The sequence below is a fragment of the Scomber scombrus genome, chromosome 12 (genome assembly GCF_963691925.1).
Source record: "Scomber scombrus chromosome 12, fScoSco1.1, whole genome shotgun sequence".
NCBI classification, from domain to species: domain Eukaryota; kingdom Metazoa; phylum Chordata; class Actinopteri; order Scombriformes; family Scombridae; genus Scomber; species Scomber scombrus.
In genome coordinates this window covers 29,663,689-29,688,466 of record NC_084981.1, presented here as the reverse complement: position 1 = coordinate 29,688,466, position 24,778 = coordinate 29,663,689, and the positions used below count along the sequence as shown (strand labels likewise).

General features: G+C 40.1%; 3 protein-coding genes across 3 annotated transcripts in view; 2 read left to right on the top strand and 1 right to left on the bottom strand.

The window, feature by feature from the left end:
* The window catches only part of LOC133991890 (uncharacterized), a 527,851-nt gene that overhangs the window by 197,992 nt on the left and 305,081 nt on the right, over positions 1–24,778 (bottom strand). The window lies entirely within an intron of this gene.
* Positions 1–24,778, top strand: part of LOC133991866 (NACHT, LRR and PYD domains-containing protein 14-like) — a 721,507-nt gene that overhangs the window by 493,179 nt on the left and 203,550 nt on the right. The window lies entirely within an intron of this gene.
* LOC133992247 (melanopsin-A-like) lies at positions 8,611–24,514 on the top strand. Its single transcript, XM_062430967.1, has 10 exons — positions 8,611–8,747; positions 12,421–12,554; positions 14,621–14,824; positions 17,971–18,142; positions 19,181–19,357; positions 19,664–19,771; positions 21,272–21,467; positions 21,573–21,737; positions 22,720–22,779; positions 24,350–24,514. The coding sequence occupies exons 1-10, from the start codon at positions 8,611–8,613 to the stop codon at positions 24,512–24,514; spliced, it is 1,518 nt and encodes a 505-aa protein (XP_062286951.1).

Genomic DNA, 24,778 nt, shown 5'->3' with positions numbered 1-24,778 from the left:
AGGAAGGAAGGAAGGAAGGAAGGAAAGCCGAAAGGACAGATGGAAGGAAGGAAGGAAGGAAGGAAGGAAGGAAGGAAGGAAGGAAGGAAGGAAGGAAGGAAGGAAGGAAGGAAGGAAGGAAAAGAAGAGGATTGAAAGTGGGCCGGATTGGACCCCTTGGCGGCCGGTTCTGGCCCACGTGCCTCATGATTGACTCCCTGGTTTAGAGACTTTGTGACAGACACAAAAAGTCTGTGAGTGAAATGATGAGCTTTGATTTTCATCTTGTTGTTGTGAGAGAGTGATTCAGCTTTACTCATCTACCTGACGTCTGAACATCGATTACAAGCTACACTCAGCAGCACTCGTGTGTGTGTGTGTGTGTGTGTGTGTGTGTGTGTGTGTCTGTGTGTGTGTGTGTGTGTGTGTGTGTGTGTGTGTGTGTGTGTGTACCTCATTGACCTGCGAGGACGTTATCCGTCTCGTAAATGTGAATTCATAAAGTCGGCGGCACACTGAGTGATGTTCAGGGACGTTTGGACGGTGAAGGAAACACTTGATGGATGAAAGAACGTTTCACCTTCATCCATCAAGTGTTTCCTTTAAGACTCTCTGACAGATGAAGCATCACATGACCTCAGAGCCACAGACGGAGACGACATTAGATATAAAACATATTCTATAAAATAAGGAGAAAGAGAGTCAAACTGAGATATGTTCCTGCTTTAACCCTCCTGTTGTCCTCGAGTCAAAGAAAGGAGGGAGGAAGAAGGAAGGAAAGGAGGAAGGAAGGAAGGAAGGAAAGAAGGAAGAAAGAAGGAAAGGAGGAAGGAAGGGAGGAAGGAAGAGAGGAAGAAGGAAGGAAATGAGGAAGGGAGGAAGGTAAGGAATGAAGGAAGGAAGGGAGGAAGAAGGAAGGAAAGGAGGGAGGAAGGAAGAAGGAAAGGAGGGAGGGAGGGAGGGAGGGAGGGAGGGAGGGAGGGAGGGAGGGAGGAAGGAAGGAGGAAGGAAAGGAGGAAGAAGGAAGGAAAGGGGAAAGGAAGGGAGGAAGAAGGAAGGAAAGGAGGGAAGAAGGAAGAGAGAAGAAGGGAGGGAGGAAGGGAGGAAGAGAGGAAGGATAGGAAGGAAGGAACGAACGAACGAAGGAAGGAGGGAATGAAAGAAGGAGGGAGGGAGGAAGGAAGGACAGAAGAAAGGAAGAAAAGGGATGGAGGGTGGAAAGAGAGAGGAAGGAAAGAAAGAGAGAAGGAGGGATGGAGGGAGGAAGGAAGGACAGAAGGAAGGAAGGAAAGAAGGAAGGAACAGTCAAAACAGACGGGGTCATTTTGACCCTGGAGGACGACAGCAGGGTTAAACTGAGCTTCAGTCTTTGTGTAACGTGTTTCTGAACGTTAGCAGCTAATTACGCACTAATGAGAAGAGGAAGCTGCTTCGCTTCACATGTAAATTATCTCTGTGACTTTATGCTGAAAAGGTCGTTTTTCTCATTACGGTCATTTTCTCAATCAGTTGCTGCTTTTGATGGTTTAATGAGCTCCGACTGGGAGCTGTGGGCCGCTTCCTCTCAAAGGAGACAAAACCTTCACATTTAGGGTTAAAAATGAGTTTTCTGCTTCATGTTACGGTTACGGTTCGACATGCTTTATGATGATGATTAGCAGACTAATCAGAATATAGCAAATGTAAAAATTAATTAGAATATTAATGAGAATTTTCTAAACTAAAAGAGAGTTTACGGATGTCACGTTAAACATGCTGACTGTTAAAAAACTGATTATAATTAGAAAGAAAGGACAAATTAAAAGGAAAACTGTAGTCAATTAAATTCAGTCAGTTTTTATCTCTTCGTGTGTGAATGTTAAGTTCACAGAAAATATAACTGAGCAGTTAAATCAAAATCAATAAACATACAAACTAGTTTTAGGCTAAATAATGAAGCCAATAAACTTGGAATAATGTGTAAATACTATTAATTTGAACATTTTTCCATTTTTTCCCATCCTGTCGACGTGCAGTGAACGCAGCGTTAATCCCAGAGTGTTTTTGGAAATGTAAAGATTTTAGAAACTATAAGTTCTAGTAGTTTAGATCATCATCAAGTTTACAGAAAACCAACTTTAGCAGTTAAATCAATAAATAAAAAGGTGAAAACATTAAATAGTTTACATTTTACAAAATGTCTTTGCAGCACTTTGGAATTTGGACACTAATGAACTTGTTATGAGTTAATTAGGCCTCATTTTATTATCAGGTGTAACTACAGTGGGGATAAGAAACTTGGAATAACGTGGTCATGTGACATCTTTCTGTGAATTTGAGGATTTCAGATTATAGAATATTAGATTAGAGACATTTTTAAGATGGCGCTGCTCAGATAGGATACTATTGGCCTCCGAGCAGCAGTCCACAAACCAATGGGTGACGTCACGGATGTTACGTCCATTTCTTATTTACAGTCTATGGTGCTGACAGGTGTCTATGCTCCAGATGAATGATGTAAGACAGCTGATCCACATTACACTCAGTCTGTGTGTCATTAAGGTTTCACAGCTTCGTCTCTTATCTGCTCCGTAACTCGGATTTCTCTCTCAAGTCATCTGAAAGTCAGACTGAAGTGCTGCTGCGTGTGTCCAAGCTGTGGCTCGTGGTCTGAAACTGTCAATTCCTGTAATTTTACAAGATGAACACGACATTAAAATACTGTTTACATATAAACTGTGTTTTTAGTGCAACACATCGGAGTACTTTCACAGACTAATTAGGTCTGTTTTTAAATGTGTTGACTTGTTGAAGTCCAGAAGAGGAGGAGGAGGAGGAGGAGGAGGAGGAGGAGGAAGAGGAGGAGGAGGAGGAGGAGGAGGAGGAGGAGGAGGAGGAGGAAGAGGAGGAGGAGGAGGAGGAGGAGGAGGAGGAAGAGGAGGAGGAAGAGGAAGAGGAGGAGGAAGAGAAGGAGGAGGAGGAGGAGGAGGAGGAGGAGGAAGAGGAGGAGGAGGAAGAGAAGGAGGAGGAAGAGAAGGAGGAGGAGGAGAAGGAGGAGGAGGAGGAAGAGGAAGAGGAAGAAGAGGAGGAGGAGGAGGAGGAGGAGGAGGAGGAGAGTGAGACAGACTGTAATGATCCGACTGATCCTCTGTGACCTGAACGCAGCTCCTCTGACTCTTTGTGACAAGCTGCGCTGCTCCGATGTGATTCGCTGTGAGATTTGTGACCTTGCGGCAAAAAAAAAACAACAACCACGAAATGAAAACAGTCGCTGCTGATGAGACGGAAAAGATTTTAATAATGAAGGTTTACAGAAAAACACACACACACACACACACACACACACACACACACACACACACACACACACACACACACACACACAGAGAAACAGGCTGCAGGAATTTAGATTAAAGTGGAAATGTGCGTTTATCCGTGTTTAAAATGATTCTGTGACTTGCTGGATGATTTTCGGCCTCACAGCAGCAACACTGCATCACTTTCAGTCAACTTTTGTCCTAAATTAAACTGAGACTTGATTAAAGTTTGAATTTATTTATTGGTTAAAAACAGCTGCAGTTCCTCTAATGTCCACCAGGTGCTGCTGTGATGAAACCGACTGAGAAAACTCTTCTTTCCACAAATACACCAATAAATTAATGAATTAATCTGGTGAATCCTTTTTATTAATTGTTATGTCTATAAAATGTTTTATTCAGTTGTAATCTGCGACCTCACCACTAGATGTCAGTAAATCCTGCACACTGCTCCTTTAACCTTTGTGTCGGCCTCCCGGGTCAAATCGACCCTGTCTGTTTTGGCTGTTCCTTCCTCCCTCCCTCCCTTCCTTCTTTCCTCCTTCCTTCCTTCCTTCCTTTCCTTACTCCCTTCCTTCTTTCCTTCTTTCCTCCCTCCCTCCTTCTTTCTTTCTTTCCTCCCTCCTACCTTCCCCCCTTCTTTCTTTCCTCTGTCCTTCTTTCCTTCCTTCCGCTTCTCCTTTCTCCCTCCCTACCTTCCTTCCTTCTTTCCTCTGTCCTTTCCTTCCTTCCTTCCTTCTCTCCTTCCTTTCTTCCTCCTTTCCATCCTTCTTCTTTCCTCCCTTCCTTCCTTCCTTCCTCCTTTCCTTCCTTCTTCCTTCCTTCCTCCCTTCCATCCTTCCTCCCTCCCTCCTTTCCTTCCTTCTTCCTCCCTTCCTTCCTCCTTTCCTTCCTTCTTCATTCCTTCCTCCTTTCCTTCCTTCTTCCTTCTCTCCTTCCTTCCTTCCTCCCTCCTTTCCTCCCTCCTTTCCTTCCTTCTTCCTTCTCTCCATCCTTCCTTCCTTCCTTCCTCCCTCCTTTCCTTCCTCCTTTCCTTCCTTCTTCCTCCTTTCCTTCCTTCCTCCCTCCTTTCCTTCCCTTCCTTCTTCCTTCTCTCCTTCCTTCCTTCCTCCCTCCTTTCCTTACTCCTTTCCTTCCTTCTTCCTCCCTTCCTTCCTCCTTTCCTTCCTTCTTCATTCCTTCCTCCTTTCCTTCCTTCTTCCTTCTCTCCTTCCTTCCTTCCTCCCTCCTTTCCTCCCTCCTTTCCTTCCTTCTTCCTTCTCTCCTTCCTTCCTTCCTTCCTCCCTCCTTTCCTTCCTCCTTTCCTTCCTTCTTCCTCCTTTCCTTCCTTCCTCCCTCCTTTCCTTCCTTCTTCCTTCTCTCCTTCCTTCCTTCCTCCCTCCTTTCCTTACTCCTTTCCTTCCTTCTTCCTCCCTTCCTTCCGTGACTCAAGGACAACAGGAGGGTTACAGATGTTAAAATAACTGCGACTGAAACCTGAAACATTATTTATTTATAACAGAGTTTTTGAGAGTTTTATTTGAAACGTTTTCTCCCTGATTCACTCGGACGTCGCCGTCGTGTCCTTGAACATGTTTGTTGGTTCGTCTCCTGCTGCATCAGCTCCATCATCTGCTGTCACAACAAGTCTGACTCCATCACCGTCACAAGGCTCCTACTTATTTATTTGTTTATTTATTTTTTTATTTACTTTAATGCACATTTGCAGCAGACTCTCACTGAATGTGACGTCTCGCTGTGCAGAGTTTCACTGCAGGAGACACGAAGCATCAACGTCCACACGCAGGTCTCTGATTGGTTGGACGGTGGCGTGTTAAACTGTTTGATGCACTGAAAGCTGTTACCGTGGCAACATGCTGAAGAAAGCCCAGAGACATTTACACCTCATGACTCTGATGAAAGCTTCCTTCATAATATTAGATGTGTTTAAGTCCATTTTAAAGGGTTAAAATATTAAAATAAACGTATGAATAACTTCACACATTCTTTTTTTGTGGACCCAGCATCAAATTTCTGCTTTTAATCCATTTTGAGAGAATATATTAGAGGATTATGGCAAAAATGTCTAAGTGGTGTAACCATAAAAACTTTGTACCAAATAATTCAACTTGCTTAAAAACAGTAAATTCTCAATAAAACACCATATCAACTAGTTTGGCATGATCTTACATTATAACTTTATATTAAATAAAGCTAATGGAATACAATTGTTCTAAATATTACATTTAATCTGGGTTACCATGGAGATCAGGAAACATTTACATGTTTTAAATGAAGTCATTATTAGTATAAGTCCACTTAAATACACTGTAGGTGATAAAATATGTAATATTTATCATTCTTTTGTGGTTACACCATTTGACATTTTCAGGAGCATTCAGTCTTACTTTTGGTAAAAAATGGTGCAAATGTCATTTCAAATGATATAAAACCAACAAAAATACTAAATGTACATTTTAACAAACCTGATGCTGCTTTTAAAACTAGTTTAACTGATTTATGAATTCATCATCTTACCAACACTTATTAGTTACTGAGCCATGTTCCTCTTGTTCATACTGACTATTAAAAGATGCCGTTTAAAACTAGTTTTAAAGATGTTTAAGGTCTTTTTCTGTATTCATCCAATTTTAAACAATGACTAAAGAGTAAAACCTTAATAACGCATTGATCCCGTTTTCTCTTATTGATCTTTTTTTAATATATTAATTATATTGAACTGGGCGTAACTCGGGCGTCCATGATGTCTTGCTGCTACGGAGCCGCTGAGTTCAGTCTGAATTTATCTCCTGCTGTTTTAACAAACCTGATGCTGCTTTTTAAAACTAGTTTAACTGATTTATGAATTCATCATCTTGCCAACACTTATTGTTACTGAACCAATAATATTAACAATAATATCACCCAGTATTGATAACTCAATAAATCACAGTAGAATCATTTGTCTTTACTACGTCACATCTTCCAGTAAACTTCACTTTGTTTAATCTATTTTTATCATTTTAACTGATTTATAACTCAGTCCAGCAAACGATCAGCCGATCATTAAAAAACTGATAAACTGTTTAAACCATTTATCAAAACCTCCGATCGATCTCTGGCTCCTACGCTGTGAGGATGATGTCATCAGAGACTTTAGGTTACAGACGTCACATCAACATTTTATAGATTAAACAATCCATCCATCGACAGACGTCCAGCTGCGACTAACAACTACTTTCATTATCAATTAATTTGTCGATCGGTTTCTGGGTTAATCGATTAGTTGTTTGGTCCATAAAATATTGATCAGTGTTTGTCTAAAGTGCAACATGACGTATTTAAATCTCAGAGATCTTCAGTTTAGTTTCTAAAGTGAACTAAAGAAAGCAGAAAAATATTCACATTTAAGAAGCTTTTTTTTCTCTGTTATCAAAATAAGTTTAATTTAATAATTGACAACTAATCAATTAATCAACTAATTGCAGCTCTACTTGTAATTACTTATTGTGTAATTTGATATGATTTTCTGTTTCATTTGTGATCTTATTGTGTTTTTTAATCTTTAATTTTCTATCTGGGATTTTATTTGATTGTAACTCTGTGTGCTCTACAAATAAATGGACTTGACTTGTTGCTGCATGTTCAAACTGGAATCACTGAACAGATAATATATGGAAAACCATCATCTAATACTGAAGAAGACGAGGAGGAATCGTTTAAACGTGGAAACCAAACATTCAAAACAATTAGCTCCAATTTTTATCCAATTTATATCAGAAAGCTGCTGCAGACTGTGTGCAAACATTTCAACCAACTGAATCATGAGTCTGTGTGAGGAACAGACACACTGGGAGAATACTGGGATTATATTGGCATGTCAGGGTCTATAGACATTTTTAATAAAGCTGCAGTTAGTTTTTCTGCTGCTCTGACTGACCTCCACCTGTTATGATCTCAGTGTGATATACGTCTGCCGGCAGAGGAGTAATTTATGCCGTTAACATGGCAACGGGGAGACTGGATGAAGAGATCTGAGATGGGATGGAGAGGGAAGGGAAGAGATGTGAGATAGGATGGAGAGGGAAGGGAAGAGATGTGAGATAGGATGGAGAGGGAAGGGAAGAGATGTGAGATAGGATGGAGAGGGAAGGGAAGAGATGTGAGATAGGATGGAGAAGGAAGGGAAGAGATGTGAGATAGGATGGAGAAGGAAGGGAAGAGATGTGAGATAGGATGGAGAGGGAAGGGAAGAGATGTGAGATAGGATGGAGAAGGAAGGGAAGAGATGTGAGATAGGATGGAGAAGGAAGGGAAGAGATGTGAGATAGGATGGAGAAGGAAGGGAAGAGATGTGAGATAGGATGGAGAGGGAAGGGAAGAGATGTGAGATAGGATGGAGAGGGAAGGGAAGAGATGTGAGAAAGGATGGAGAGGGAAGGGAAGAGATGTGAGAAAGGATGGAGAAGGAAGGGAAGAGATGTGAGATAGGATGGAGAGGGAAGGGAAGCGCTGAGCAGGTTAATTAGAAACACTGATGCACAGGATGTGAAGATATTAACGTTTCAGAGGGAATTAAAGCTGCTGGTTTAACTTTAATGAAACATCTTTACACACTTTCATGTTCATTCAGCAGATAATACGATGTAAAACCATTCACATCATAATTTATACTTTTCTTTAATAACCCTCACACACTGTTCATATTCTCTCCTCACAGTTTGTTCTCCTCATAAAAAGTGTCTATACCAAATGTTGAAGCACAGATGTGTTTAGAAAGCATCAATAGTGGATCTGACTGATCAATAAATGTGTGATTAAACCTTGATTCATGTTTCAGAGAGCAGAGAGAGTGTATTTTTTTTAGCTTTTACACCACTAAACATCTCCTATCACACAATATCATGTCCTATTTTACCTAAGACACGAAAATATAACATAGCAATAATGATTGAAATGTCTCTTTTTTTGCATTTGTATGTCTTTTAGTCAGTTTTAGGTCTCCTTTTGTTTGTTTTTAGGTTTCTTTAGTCAATTTGTGTCTCTTTTTAGTAATTTTGTGTCTCTTTTTAGTCATTTTTATGTCTCTTTTTGGCATTTGCTTAGGTTTCTGTAGTCAATTTAAGTGTCTTTTATGAAAGAGGGGAGTTGCTGCCGTTTTAAGGATTTTAATCATATCAGACACACATCTTCATCCAGCTGGGAGACTAATAAACTACCTCTGTAGTTCAAATTTCAGAATTAAAGTCATTTGTGGTGTTTTTACAGCTGCCATAATGGGTCCAATTAGACCCGAACAGTATGTAAAGGGTTAATTAGATGAGCTGTCTGTCTGTGTTTCGTCCACCAGGTGGCGATGGTGCACGACGCCCCCCACCCCTTCCCCACAGTGGACGTGCCCGATCACGCTCACTACACCATCGGCTCCGTCATCCTCGCCATCGGCATCACCGGCATGATCGGAAACTTCCTGGTCATATACGCCTTCAGCAAGTGAGTCTGCACCCTGCACCCCAAATATGGTCACATAGTTCCTGTGAGCCCCACGCTGCATTCAGGGGAACCACGGAAATCCGAGTTTAAGTTAATGCTTTTAATGGATGTTGTTAATTTAAAAGCTTTCTCTACGTTTCTGTAATTATTCTGCATATTTCATTTCAGGTTTTTGTTTATTGATTATTGATTAAACAATGGTTGATAGATACTTTATTGATTATTCATTTTAAATTTTAAATACATCCACAGAAACACATCTCTAACTATCCAATAGAATAAAACAACTAAAAACTAGAAATACCCTAAAAGTTAAGTACTAATAAAACAAATGAAACTCTCTTGATTGATTTCAATTTTAAGGTGAATAAATGTATTTTAAGAAATCTAAACATAGGAAACCATAATATATTAAATACAGAGCATGAATTAGAATTTCATTAAGTCTAATTCTAATTTAGTTGTGATGATACAAGCTACAAAATGTTTGCACCTGATTGTATTTTTAACACTATATTGCATTTAATAACAATACACAGCACATGTACATACAAAGCAAAGCTGTATTTACTTACTGATTCTCTCTTTGCCCAGATACAAAACTAAACTCAAAAATACTCTGATTACAAAACATTATAGAACATAATTTGGATTTTGTAATGTTTTAAACTTACAATTCTTTGCTGTTTTCTTTTATTTTATTTTGCATTGTTTGTACATAATATTATATTTATGTTTATTGTTGATATTTCACTTTGCATTGTTATTGTGTTTTATCTCTTATATAGGTGAGGTTTTAAGATAAGCCCAGAGTAGGTTTCTACCTCACCAACACGTTTTATTGTTATTTTTTAAATCTTTATATTTCTCTGACTTTTATTTTTCTGCAAATAAACCAAAAAATAAACCAAAAATATGAACCAGGTGTCACAGCCCGGCTCACGACTGTGGCAAAAAAAAGAGTCATGCAGGTATTCAATCATGCAAAAGTATATTTAATCAAAACAAAGCAGTCAAAATGAGACAATATGACAGCTAGGTGGGGTTAGTCTGTAAAGTCAGGTGTGTCTCATCCTGCTGATCAATGTTCCAGTTAATCAGAAACCTGCAGACAGAACAAGGCAGAAACAAGAGCAGCAAAACAGAGGATCCGTCACACAGGAGCACGCTGCATTTCTGACCTTTCTGTGTAATTTAACGCTGTTGGTTTGGTTTAGACACCAAACAACATCTCAGTTAGAGTGATGGAAAGATCAGAGTTTGCGTTAAAATGTGAAAAATGCTGCATGTGACAGTAAAAATCTCCAGTAAGCTGTTTTCCTCTTGCTGCTGATTATCCAAAAAAAAGCAAAAAACAAACTTATAAACCGAAAGAAGGTCACATTAAATGACGTCACTTCTCTCGGAGGGATCGACGTACCTGCAAAATAACACTTTAACAAAGTCAGTTTTATTTATAAAGCGACAAATCACAACAGAAGTCACCTCAAGGCATTTCCACATAGAGCAGGTCTGAACTGTGCTCTGTAATTTCATTTAAAGAGACCAAACATTCCTCCATTAACAAGAAGAAACCTGCACACAGCTAGAAAGTGTGAAGAAGAGTTTATATTCTGTATTATTAACAATAATTAAAACACTTATTATTAGAATAGAACAATTTATGAAGCTTCCAATCGCAGATAATTAACCCTCCTGTTGTCCTCGAGTCAAGGAAGGGAGGGAGGAAGAAGGAAGGAAGGGAGGAAGAAGGAGGGAAGGGAGGAAGAAGGAAAGAAAGGAGGGAGGAAGGAAGGAAGGTAGGAAGAAGGAATGAAAGGAGGAAGGAAGGAAGGAAGGTAGGAAAAATGAATGAAAGGAGGAAGGGAGGAAAGGAGGGAGGGAGGAAGGAAGAAGGGAGGAAAGGAGGGAGTAAGGAAGGAAAAAGGAAGGAAAGGAGGGAGGAAGGAAGGAAGGAAAGAAGGAAAGGAGGGAGGAAGGAAGGTAGGAAGAAGGAATGAAAGGAGGAACGGAGGAAAGGAGGGAGGGAGGAAGGAAGAAGGAAGGAAATGAGGGAGGAAGGAAGGAAGGAAAGAAGGAAAGGAGGGAGGAAGAAGGAAAGAAAGGAGGGAGGAAGGAAGGAAAAAGGAAGAAAGGAGGGAGGAAGGAAGGGATGGAGGAAGGAGGAAAGAAGGAACAGTCCGAACAGACGGGGTCAATTTGACCCGGGAGGACGACAGGAAGGTTAATGAGGCTCAGAGATAATTAGGAGACATAAAAGCAGAGATCAATAAAAAGAAACGTCTCTTTTCCTCTCCGGCTGCTTCTGTAGTTTCTTCCTGTAATGTTTTATATAAGAAGTCAGAATCTCGCTGGAAGGGACACAGATCATCTCGTCTGTGTTTGATGAGGCAATAATTGGTGTGAGCTGCTGTTTGGCCTGTAAACCTTCAGCCGAGCCTCCTGCAGAGACCAGCACCTGTGTGTCTGTAACCAGTCATCACTGCTCGCCTCATATCGACCAACACTTTCATCTTCCATCACTGCACAGAAATGCCTCTGAAACACAGAATCCTTTGAGAAGCTTCACCACTGAAAGCCACTTATTGATCCGATCATTGATGGCAAACATATTGATCTTTCTTTAAAAGCAGACAAATGTTCCTCTGATGAGTTTCTTTTAGAAATGAAGAAGAGACTTAAATCAGAGATGGAGAGTAACTAAGTACAGTTTGAGGTACTTGTACTTTACTGCAGTACAGTTTGAGGTACTTGTATTTTACTGCAGTACAGTTTAAGGTACTTGTATTTTACTGTAGTACAGTTTGAGGTACTTGTACTTTATTGTAGTATTTCCATGTGATGCTACTTTCTACATCTCAGAGGGAAATATTGTACTTTCTACTCCACTACATTTATTTAACAGCTTTAGTTACTTTTCAGATGCAGATTTGACACAATGGATAATATAACAAGCTTTATAAATACAACACATTGTTAAAGATGAAACCAGACAGCAGTGTGTAGTCGGCTCACATTTCAGATGTCTATGAGTTGTTAACAGCTCCACCAAATACTGATTTTTCCCTCTAAACTTCTCACATGCTTTCATTTCAATAAATGTTCAAATGATCCAATATTTCAGCAAAAATCAAAGATTAGAGAAAAAGTCTGAAAACACATTAGTGTATCAGAACTTAGTTTATTCTTCTTTCCTCTCCCATTAACCATCTCACCACCCCTCACATTTACCTGCTGACCCTTTGGAGGGGCCCCACCCCTAGGTTGGGAACCACTGGACTAAACTAGCTAACTGTATATAAAGTAGTGTAAACTAGCTCCACCTCCAGCAGCTACAACAGTAACATGCTGCTCTAACACTGATGCTTCAGTGAATATCTCACAAGTCACAGATCCTAAATATCCTGAGTGATTTCCAGAGTTGTTAAAATGCTTTTACTCCGACTCTCAGTTTGCTCTACAATCATCCGTAAAGATCAGAGCTGGATGAATGTTTCTGTCAGTGAAATAACAAACTGTGTCTGTGTGTGCGTGTGTGTGTGTGTTTGTGTGTGTGTGTGTGTGTGTGTGTGTGTGTGTGTGTGTGTGTGTGTGTGTGTGTGTGTGTGTGTGTGTGTGTGTGTGTGTGTGTGTGTGTGTGTGTGTGTGTGTGTGTGTGTGTGTGTGTGTGTAGGAGTCGCAGCCTGCGGACGCCGGCCAACATGTTCATCATTAACTTGGCCATCACAGACCTGCTGATGTGTGTCACCCAGACGCCCATCTTCTTCACCACCAGCATGCACAGGAGGTGGATCTTTGGAGAGAAAGGTACCGAAAAAAAATCTACTGTGAAGACTTTAATAGTTGTAATTTATACAACAGCTCATTATTACTGTGTTTAATGATCCAGTGATTGATCGGTGTATAAAATCAAGCATCAAGGATTTTTATTGTCACTCCAGCCTTGATGCATGAAAGAGAAGGAAATACTGTCCTGAGATGAATCATCCTGTCTGAGGAAGAAATGCTGAGAAAGATGTGAAGGATGAATGCCGACACAACAACGTTATTGTGTCTTGTATCGGGATTCATCCTGAAAAATATAAAAAATATTTCCTTTCTCACGCATTTCATCCTCAGACAGAATGAGTCATCTGAGTATCTTCACTCAGGTTTCAGGCAGAGCAGCCAGAAAACAGCATGAACACAACAAACCTGAAGTATGAAGAACAAAGAATGCAACAAGACTGAAGTGAAAACCAGGAATTAAATTATGAATTGAATTATCGAGCAGACGAGGTGCAGAGTTAACGAGGATGATGCAGATCAGGCTGGAGGAAAAAACACAAAAAATAAACTTCAGCATTATGTCGCCAACCTGGGAACGTTAAAGACTAGAACTTTATTAAAGCAGCTTCAATAAAAGAAATGCAGCTCAAAGTGCTTTACATTTAAAGAATATAAAAACATGAGAAAAAACGTGAGAGTGTAATACATGGAAAGTGTGTTTCAGTGGTGCTAATTAGAGACTTAATAAGTGAGAAAACAAAATATTTCACCCTGTAAATCACCTCTCTGTTCACCTCAGTCTACTCCTACTGTAGGTCAGAGCTCTGAAATGTCTCAGTAATAAATAAGTGTTGGTAAGATGATGAATTCATAAATCAGTTAAACTAGTTTTAAAAGCAGCATCAGGTTTGTTAAAATGTACATTTAGTATTTTTGTTGGTTTTCTATCATTTGAAATGACATTTGCACCATTTTTTACCAAAAGTAAGACTGAATGCTCCTGAAAATGTCAAATGGTGTAACCATAAAAGAATGATAAATATTACATATTTTATCACCTACAGTGTATTTAAGTGGACTTATACTAATAATGACTTCATTTAAAACATGTAAATGTTTCCTGATCTCCATGGTAACCAGAGTAAATGTAATATCTAGAACAATTGTATTTCATTACCTTTATTTAATATAAAGTTATAATGTAAGATCAGGCCAAACTAGTTGATATGGTGTTTTATTGACAATTTACTGTTTTTAAGCAAGTTGAATTATTTGGTACAAAGTTTTTATGGTTACACCACTTAGACATTTTTGCCATAATCCTCTAATATATTCTCTCAAAATGGATTAAAAGCAGAAATTTGATGCTGGGTCCACAAAAAAAGAATGTGTGCAAGTTATTCATACGTTTATTTTCACATTTTAACCCTTTAAATTTAAATTAAACCACATGGACACTAATAAACATCACTGACTCAGATGTCAGCAGAGATACGAGTGATTTCCCAGGTTGATAAAGTTGATGAGATGTTTTTACCCTTCGTCCTAAAAGAAGGATAAAAAATAAAAACCTCTGTCAGTTTTTGGCCAGTGACATCCTGCTGATGATGGATTACTGAAACATGAAATTAGCTTTAAGATTATGTGTTATTATTTTTAAGTTATAATCTGACGTCAGTGTTTTGTTGTGTAAATCAGTGAAAAAACAGCAGCGTCGTGTTTGAGGTCATTTTAATTTGCCAGCGACAGATTTCCTGTGGGGGGTTTTAATCTCCAGAGCGACAGGAAGCGACAGCAGCAACACATGTGGATTTCATGCTTTTTATTATTAATCAAATTTACAGAAACTTCAAAAGCAAAAGAGTCATTTTTCATATTAAATCAATTTCCCACAGTGTTGAGTTTGTGTTTAAAGGTTCACTTCACCAAATTAAACCCCCAAAAACTAAACAGTCACGTCTCTTCCCTCCAGTCAGACGTCTCTGTGCTGATAGTTTCTGCTGCGGCTCTAATGTGGAGGTGATGGAGTTCATTTAAACTGAAAAATTCAATTAAAATAAACTTTTATTAAACTTTGATCCACGTCTCTACTTTCTGACTTCCAGCTTGTGAGCTGTACGCCTTCTGTGGTGCTCTCTTCGGGATCTGCTCCATGATCACGCTGACCGTCATCGCCGTCGACCGATACTTCGTCATCACTCGGCCTCTGGCCTCCATCGGCATGTTGTCGTTGAAACGGGCCCTGCTCATCCTCGCGGGGGCCTGGCTCTACTCGCTGGCATGGAGCCTGCCGCCGTTCTTCGGATGGAGTGAGAGGACACACACACACACACACACACACACACACACACACACACAAAAACACACACACACACACACACACACACACACATATCAGACTATGGTCACTTTTGGGGACATTACATATACATAGATTCATTTTCTGTAGACTTACTCTAACCTTAACATGACATGGACATGACATTTGTCCCCAAAAGTAGCCTATGACAAAGAACACATACACATCAGACCTTGGTGACTTTTGGGGACATTATATAGACATAAATTCATTTTCTGGAGACTTAACCTAACCATAATTTTAACCACTGACCCAAAAATCAACTTTTGTCCCCAGCTGCTTAGTTTGTCCCCAATTAACTGGTCACAAGTCTGACATTTGTCCCCAAAAATTAAATAGCTTGTGACAGAGCACACACACACACACACACACACACACACACACACACACACACACACACACACGCACGCACACACACACAGTACATACAGACTTTGTGTTGTTAATAAAAGGCTGGTACACATCCGGGGTGTATTCACAAACATCCTCAGGCTCAAAGTTTCTCCTAATTGCTCTTCTAAAAGTCGCTGATGCATCAGTTGAGTCACATTTTGTCAGTCAAATCTCCTTTTTTTAGCCACGTCTCAACACACACAGACAACGCGGCCTGACAGCACAGCAGGCGGGAAAGTTTTACAGATTCTCGTCTCTAAATGACCTGAATACATAACTGTGATGGAGACAGAGGACACTAACTAAGAGAGGCGGTCCGTGCTGTGTTTGGACTTTCCAACTGAAACAACACGAGGACGCTCACAGAGATGATGCTTTCACATCACTGATGATTAAAAACAGCATTAAAGGTCTTACAGGTTAAACATGAGGAGATGTTGGGCGGCTGCTCAGTAGGTGCGCTTGATTTTAACTGTGGTAACCGGGCGGAGACATGAGTAATACTTCTGATAGGATGCTGTAATGATGTTATTTAGTATGTAGGCACATGACTTGCAGCTTGTGAGCAGCTCTCAGTGACTCCTCTGGACTTCTTCTGTCTTTCCTCAAACAGAGGAGCAACTTTTAGCACTTAAATGTTTTGTGACTCAGTCTTTGAGCAAAAACTGAGGTTCCTAAAGTTAAGCTCCTTATTGTCAGGAGCTGCTTTTAAACTGGAAGTGTTTTGTGAAGACAACTCCTGATCTGATGGGTTTTCTTCAGGATAAAAGACACCATCACTCTTTTGGAAAACACATGTAGAAATGTAGGAGTGTGCATTGAAACACTTTTAACCTCTTATTGAGCAGAAAACCATCGAAACAATGTTCAAACCTACAGAACTTTATTTTTATTTCGATATATGTCAGTTTTTCTGAATTTAGAATATTTCCATATGATGAATAACGCTGTAGCTTTAAGTAAAATGTTTACAGTACATGTTTTATTTTTGGTTTGCATCACGCTGGACAGCAGCTTTCAGTCTGCAGCTGAGACGAGAAATCACAAAAACTCTGGGGGAGAAGCCGAGTTAATAACATGCATTAATGGTACATGACTGCACAGATGGAGGAGCTCAGTGCACCATGAGAAGTCTCCCTGCAATTTAGGCCTGTAGCAGCAGAACTGAAGAAGACTTTGCAAGTTAAAATCAACAGCATAGGTTATAAAAAAAAAAAAAAATTTAAAAATAAGAAGAAAAAAAGAACAAGATGAAACGTTTTGGGGATGATCGAACAGCTGTGGAGGATCTCAGGGCTTTATGGAGCTAATGGAGTATTAAAAATTCAGCTATGAAAGTGCTATACCATGTAGAGCTTTGTAGGTAATTAAAAGGACCTTAAAATCAATTCTAAAAGAAACAGGGAGTCAGTATAAGTCAGGTAAGATGGGAGTTGTAATTTCTTTGTACACTTTATTTGGGTGACCAGTGAAAAGGGGATTGCTGTAATCTAACCTTTCTCAGCATCCTGTTTGGTGAACAATGGTCGTACTTTTGCAACATTTCTCAGGTGGAAGAAAGAAAGAATCAGAATCTAAAATGACACTTAAACTATTCACATGAGATTTGGTCTGGTGATCGAGGCTTCAGAGTTTACTTAAAAGGGTGTTTCTCTTTGATACTGGCCCCAGTATAAGTTTATCCATTTTTTCCTCATTCAGTGTTAAAGAATTGTCACTTATCCACTGATTTATGCACAGTAGACAGGCAGTTATAGAGTGAAGGTTTGTTGGCTCAGTGGAGATGTAGAATTGGGTATCGTCTGCATACAGGAGGATATTTAAACCCCTCTGATGTATCCTGGTTAAACATTCAGGGCCTGATTTACTAAGATCCCAAATAAAGGTACTAAACTGTGTGCACAGTGCAATAGATTGTGCTTTTTGTTTACATGCGTTTTGCAGGTGATCTACTAAGAATAACTGTAAATGAAAACAGGAGCAACAGCTGCAGACAGCCGTATTTAAATGAGGGTTTTGTGTCTTAATGGAGAGTTTGGACGAGCAGAAAGCTGCAAGAACAAAATGAAATGTGACCAGGTTCTAGTGGAAGAGGTTAACTAATATATTGAGTTATAACAAAAAACTAATATTACCAGAAAAACCCACATATGGGAGAGTATTAGTGACAAAGTCAATGTTAGTAAAACCAGGAATATTCCACTACAAAAATATAAAAAAACTCCGTCCTGTGAGTATTCTGTCATTGTGCCTCCGTCTCCTCGTCTCCATGGTAACAGCCGGTTAATACCTGCCCTTCAAACTTATTATTTATAGACGCAGTTACTGTCAGCAACATTACCTTCAGGTTTGGTCAATCACAATGCGTGTGATAAATAACATATTTGCATTTTCTCCTCCCTGTATTTTACACACTGAGGTTAAAATGCTTCATATTACATTCATTACGGTAAACTACTAAATGGACTGTGTGTAATATCTTGCACAGTTGAAAGATCCAAACCTCAGTGCGCTGCGTTAGTAGATCAGCTTGCACATTTTTTGCGGGTGATGTCAAGTTTGCACACGTTTCTACACATGCAGACCATTAGTAAATCAGGCCCTCAGTGTTTTTCAAGCATTTTCTCTCTGGATTAGGTTTTTATTATGATCTAAAACATCACAGGAGATAAAAACTCTGTGTTCGTGTGTCTCGTCCTGTAGGTGCGTACGTCCCCGAGGGTCTTATGACTTCCTGCACGTGGGACTACATGACTTTCACCCCGTCGGTGCGAGCGTACACCATGCTGCTCTTCATCTTCGTCTTCTTCCTGCCGCTCTTCATCATCATCTACTGCTACGTCTTCATCTTCCGGGCCATCCGCGCCACCAACCAGTCAGTATAACTGGATATTTTAAAATGAATAGCTTTGTTTAAACTGATTTTTCTCCTGGATTTTACATTTGTTTTTGAGTGTTTGAGCAGCAAAATCACATGATCGAAATCTTAATTTTTTATTTATGTTCCATAGACACACAGATACACAAAGTGAAATATACATTGTTATCTTTATTTTTTGTTTTAGTTATCAAGATAACAACTAATGAAACCCTCATGCCTCTGTACTGCACTATATAGTTTAAAATTAGCCTGAAAAAGCAGTCAGTGTTCATTCAGACGTGCTTGTTGGATGATGCAAATTGCACATCAAACCACCTCTCCTGCATGCAATTTTCTTTTCATAGGATGGCGATGGAATGACCCTTGCTTTCGTTGGTTAGGTTTAGGCATGAGGAGTGAGATAGTTAAGTTTAGGGTAGGAATATCAGAGTAACAGCCAATGCAAATCCCGTCGCCATCCTAGGAAAAATCTAAATCTTTAAATAAATCTCTACTTTAACTTAACATTTAAGAATATCCGCAATGTTAGTGAACACAGAATGTCAGGACTCTCCCTCATAATGTTAACATCATATATTATAAGATCATACATCATTTTTTTGTGAAAGATATATTTGTATACTACAATTCCCATGATCCTCAGCTACCAAAGTGTTGGGAGAAGCCAATCAGAGGTGTGAATTTGAGCGGTAATGAATTAAAAACTTTGTTGTTGCTGTTAGAAATGAAAACTCAGAATCATAGTTGTTTAATTTACCTGAGATTAACCCAGAAATTAAAAGGGATTTAAGTTACATTAATTTAATTGTAAAACACAGGTCACATGATTTTAAGCTCTCCGATTGGATGTTTCGTGTTGACATGCACCCTGGGACTCGTAGTTAATTTCTCTCCTTCAGTTTTTATGTCCTCAGTATTTTAGCTTTGACTGAATTTGTTTTTGGAGATGTGCGGCTATAAATTTAACATAAGTGTAAACTACAGGATTGTGTGTATTTATGTGTGTGTGTGTGTGTGTGTGTGTCTCTTCAGGGCCGTGGGGAAGATTAACGGCAGCACTCACAGTCACGGCAGCACTCGAGACTCAGTGAAGAGTTTCCACCGGCTGCAGAACGAGTGGAAGATGGCTAAGATTGCTCTGATCATCATCCTGCTGTACGTCATCTCCTGGTCGCCGTACTCCAGCGTCGCCCTCACCGCCTTCGCAGGGTAAAAAAACAACCAGCAGCTCGCTCCGTAAACTTACCGTCATATTTTAAAACTGAAGTATATCAGAGGAAATGTTTGCTTTTAAAGAAAATGTTGTTGGTTGATTATTTTCTGCTTATTCAGAAAGCTGCAGTTCCTCTAATGTCCACTAGATGCTACCTTATGTTCAGCTTAAATAGTAAAAAGTCAGTGTAAAAGTTAAAAATACTTAGTTATTTCTGTGTCTTTAGTTTCAGACTAAACTGGAACTCTAATGCTGAAGTATCTTTGAGTCATTTTGGTTCCTCGTTGTGTTTCCTGCTGCAGGTACGCCGACATGTTGACGCCCTACATGAACTCTGTGCCCGCCATCATCGCCAAGGCCTCGGCCATCCACAACCCCATCATCTACGCCATCACGCACCCAAAGTACAGGTTAGTACTCATCATCTACACCACCTTGACAGTTTTGAGCATACCATCCAGGTACTCATAGTGCAGCATGTCTCCATACTTCTCAGTGTGAATACACTTATGACCTCAGAATATTAAGAAGTGTAAATACAGAAGAAGAGACACAGAACAGGTCTGAAGGAAACTAAATCAGACTTTAACGTGGCTTATTTCTACCTTTATCACAGAAAGCACAATAATCCTGTCTCAAACCTACCTTCCACATTCTTCAGAGCATAACAGATAATGTGGAGAATCAGACTCTATCTGAACTCTTTAATTCGAGCCTCAGTTGTACAAACTGGTTTATAACCTGCGTCGCTGCGGCTCAGTGAACCGTCACGCTGTCCGACAATTGATCCAATCAGAGAGAGCTCGGCCGCCGTAAGCGCTCTAACACCTCAGCTGAACCAACCGCTGCTCAATTAACCTGAATGTTAACTGGACTGGAGAGAATTAATACACACACACACACACACACACACACACACACACACACACACACACACACACACACACACACACACTGAGGTTTAATGCAGGACACATGACCCTGATTGTTGAGAGACTTAAAAGCTGCAGGATGAAAATAAACTCATGTGGGTTTTTATGAAACAGCGTCACGTAACTTTGATCAAAGAGCTGAACATGAAAGATTCACAGTCAGGAGTTTAGATAAGAAGACTTGACTTAATGCTTCTGTAATAACTGATATTTTAGTATATTCCCTTAAAGCAGAAGAGTGTGCAGTCACCTGTGTAATGATAGAATAGCTACAGATCTGTAGCTAATAGAGGCTTTAAACTTGTGACGTGAGTTTTGTTTTGTGTCCGAGTGGTTTAGTTTAAATTTAAAGTGGTTAAAATGTGAAAATAAACGTATGAATAACTTGCACACATTCTTTTTTTGTGGACCCAGCATCAAATTTCTGCTTTTAATCCAATTTGAGAGAATATATTAGAGGATTATGGCAAAAATGTCTAAGTGGTGTAACCATAAAAACCTTGTAGCAAATAATTCAACTTGCTTAAAAACAGTAAATAGTCAATAAACACCATATCAACTAGTTTGGCATGATCTTACATTATAACTTTATATTAAATAAAGGTAATGGAATACTATTGTTCTAAATATTACATTTACTCTGGGTAACCATGGAGATCAGGAAACATTTACATGTTTTAAATGAAGTCATTATTAGTATAAGTCCACTTAAATACACTGTAGGTGATAAAATATGTAATATGTATCATTCTTTTGTGGTTACACCATTTGACATTTTCAGGAGCATTCAGTCTTACTTTTGGTAAAAAAAATGGTGCAAATGTCATTTCAAATGATATAAAACCAACAAAAATACTAAATTAAACATTTTTAACAAACCTGATGCTGCTTTTAAATCTACTTTTTAAGATATTTTTGATTTGCTCATCTTGTCAACACTTATTAGTTACTGACATCTGTCTCTGTCTCCATCTTCAGGGTGGCGTTGGCGAAGTACATCCCGTTTCTTGGCACCCTGCTGTGTGTTCATCCTCGTGACATGCGCTCAGCCAGCAGCAGCTTCGTGTCCACGCGTCGCTCCACCGTCACCAGTCAGACCTCCGACATCAGCAGCCAGTTCAGACGGCAGAGCACCAACAAGTCCCGCCTCTCCTCCGCCTCCGACAGCGAATCGGTAAGCTCGGATGGACTTTGATGGATAGCTGCGTGATTGTACAGGTGAGCAGCAAATTTACAATTTCTTCTTCTTCCTCCTCTTCCTCTTCCTCTTCCTCTGCAGGGTCTTACGGACACGGAGAACGATTTGTCCAGTATGAGCTCCAGACCCGCCAGCCGCCAGGTGTCCTGTGACATCAGCAGAGACACCGCCGAGTTCCCCGACTTCAAACCTTCATCCAGCTTCAAGTCCAAGATGAAGAGCCACGACTCAGGCATCTTTGAAAAGGTGAAATCACATCATTCATGAACTGATTATTAAAAAAGATAAAAATCAAATGTGGAAGAGGAGCTCAGAGTGCAGAGACTTCCTGTTAATTTTAGAGTTGATTTTAAAATGTCCCTACATGGATTTTAACTTTGGATTTAAATGTTTCTGTTTTAAATGTGTTTAGTTGTTTTGAACATTGTTTACATTGTTTTTTTTGTGGCTCAGAATCCTTCCTATAAACCATACAGCAGCCTGACAGCCAATCAGAATCCTTCCTATAAACCGTACAGCAGCCTGACAGCCAATCAGAATCCTTCCTATAAACCGTACAGCAGCCTGACAGCCAATCAGAATCCTTCCTATAAACCGTACAGCAACCTGACAGCCAATCAGAATCCTTCCTATAAACCGTACAGCAACCTGACAGCCAATCAGAATCCTTCCTATAAACCGTACAGCAGCCTGACAGCCAATCAGAATCCTTCCCTGAAACATCCAGAGAGATAGGATGTTATAGTTCATCACATCATTATACTAATACTTATAGTTATCGTTCTTAGGGTGGACGGGCCTTTACACCTCAACATGGGAACTGCTGTAAATGATATAATAAATACTGGATGACAGCCAATCAAGATGATTGATAGTTGCAAGAACAGGCTGAAAATGTTCCTCCTGGTTAAAATGGATCAAACAGCTGCAGACTCACTTCATCAGCTGGGGTCGGCTCTGAAAACATAAAACAGAGCAGCTTCTCTCCTTTTTTTGATACCACCGGTGTTCATGTTAATCTGCACCTTGTCTGGACAGGCGGGGGGGCAGAGGACAGGCGGGGGGGTCAGAGGACCGCCGCTTGTTAATCTGCTCGATGTGCTTTTCAGCTCAGAGCAGAAAATCCTCTTAGATCACCATCACTGAGTCTCATTTCTTACAGCGTGAAGGTGGATTACAGCTCTGATGAGTGAAGATGAAATTGTGTTTGTTTGCTTTCTTCTTGCAGACGTCCTACGACAATGATATCTCCATGGCCGGGGTCAGTGAACGCAACAGCATCCCAAACGTGAGTCACTCACTAGTTTATCAGCAGGACGAGTCAAAATACATTTATTCACAATGAGAGGATAAAAAACACTGAATCAGGTCGGAAATATGACAAACAACACATGGAAACACCTTAGCAACCACCTTAGCAACCAAGGACGGCCATCCAGGTAGAAAAAACACACAGATTGAAGTTTAACATCCGACATGATAACAGCACATAAAGCTCAATATTTCCTCTTTAAACTGACCACAGGATAATATTCTATTTTTTTGTCTAGATTAGAGATTTTAATCTACATTTTAGATCATCTGGGTGGTTTGACAGTGACAGATTCATATACAGACACAGTTATTAACACTCTGAACACTTTCAGCGGTGTTAAATGTCAGTGTAAATGTGACTCATTGAGTTAAAACATGAGCTGATGATGGTTTGACATTATCGGTCCTGACAGAGGAAAACACAGAGCAGCATTCAGGTGATGTCATCCAGCCAGCTGACAGGAGTCTGTTTTGTCCTGTTAACCTTCGTGTCGTCCTCCCGGGTCAAATTGACCCCGTCTGTTTTGACTGTTCCTTCTCTCCTTCTTTCCTTCCTTCCTTCCTTCCTTCCTTCCTTCCTTCCTTCCTTCCTTCCTTCCTTCCTTCCTTCCTTCCTTCCTTCCGTCTGTCTCTCCTTCCCTCCTTCTATCTTTCATTCCTTCCTCTCCTTTTCCTCCCTTCCTTCTCTCTTTCTTTCCTTCCTCTCTCCTTCCTACCTTCCTTCTTTCCTTCCCTCCTTCCTTCCTTCCTTCCTTCCTTCCTTCCTCCCTCCTTTCCTTGCTCCTTTCCTTCTTTCTCCCTTCCTTCCTCCCTTCCTTCCTTCCTCCTTTCCTTCCTTCTTCCCCCTTCCATCCTTCCTTCCTTCCTCTCTTCCTTCCTATCTTCTTCCTCCCTTCCTTCCTTCCTCCCTCCTTCTCTCTTTCTTTCCTTCCTCTCTCTTTCCTCCCTTCCTTCTTTCCTTCAATCCTTCCTTCCTCCCTTCCTTCCTTGACTCGAGGACAACAGGAGGGTTAAATCAATCAATCAAACCTTCTGCTTCTTTTTTCAAAACTGCAGTGTCTACCGTGCAGACAGACATGCCAGGGGAATTTCAAAACAAAGGCCTGTCTTAAAGATGATGGTCAATGTTTTCCTTTTGCATCGATGCTATTGGCTCGTTGATCATTGAATCGATTTATCAATGTAGATCAATCCCGAAATTATACTGTAAAAAATATCTGAATCTCTTATTCCTCGGCCTGTCAAGATAACTACTTTTATTGGACGATATATTGTCTGAGAAATAATCGCAATCAACGATATTATTATAGGACGTCACAGTGAGGAATGGAGGACACCACCTTTTTAGCTTAAATAATCAAGTCCATATATCATACGATAAGTCCATATATAGAAATACTGTGATTTCTATTTATTGTCTAATATGGTTTGCCTGCCTGTATCTTGTTTACATAACAGAAATTCTATTATGACTGAAGCTGCATGTTATTTATTGTTCAGTTTTTGGTGATTAAAGGGAGATTTCGTGTTTTCCTGTCTGACAGAGCTCTGACATCACAGACGGTCACGCGATGAGAGGTACGATTGGTCGTATCCCGAGCATCGTCATCACCTCCGAGACCAGCCCCTTCCTTCCCATTGGCCGAACCGGCTCACGCTCTGCCCGCAACAAGCCAGCCAACAGCAACATGGGGGCGGGGTCAGGGTAGAGCCCCCCCCCCCCCCCCCACCTCAGCTCATCAACTGCTGTCACCTGACCAGCTCACGTCCAATCAGAAATGTAGAAAACGCAGAGAAGAAACTGACAGACGTGCAGACAGAAACACAGCCAAGGATTCACTCTGTTTGATTTTACTTTTCAAAACTGAACCAAACTGTGCAATATATCACTTAAACAGCAACTTAACACTGTTTTATCTTCACATAGTGAAACAATACATTCACAATCCAGTTCAGACTATAATGCAAGTTAT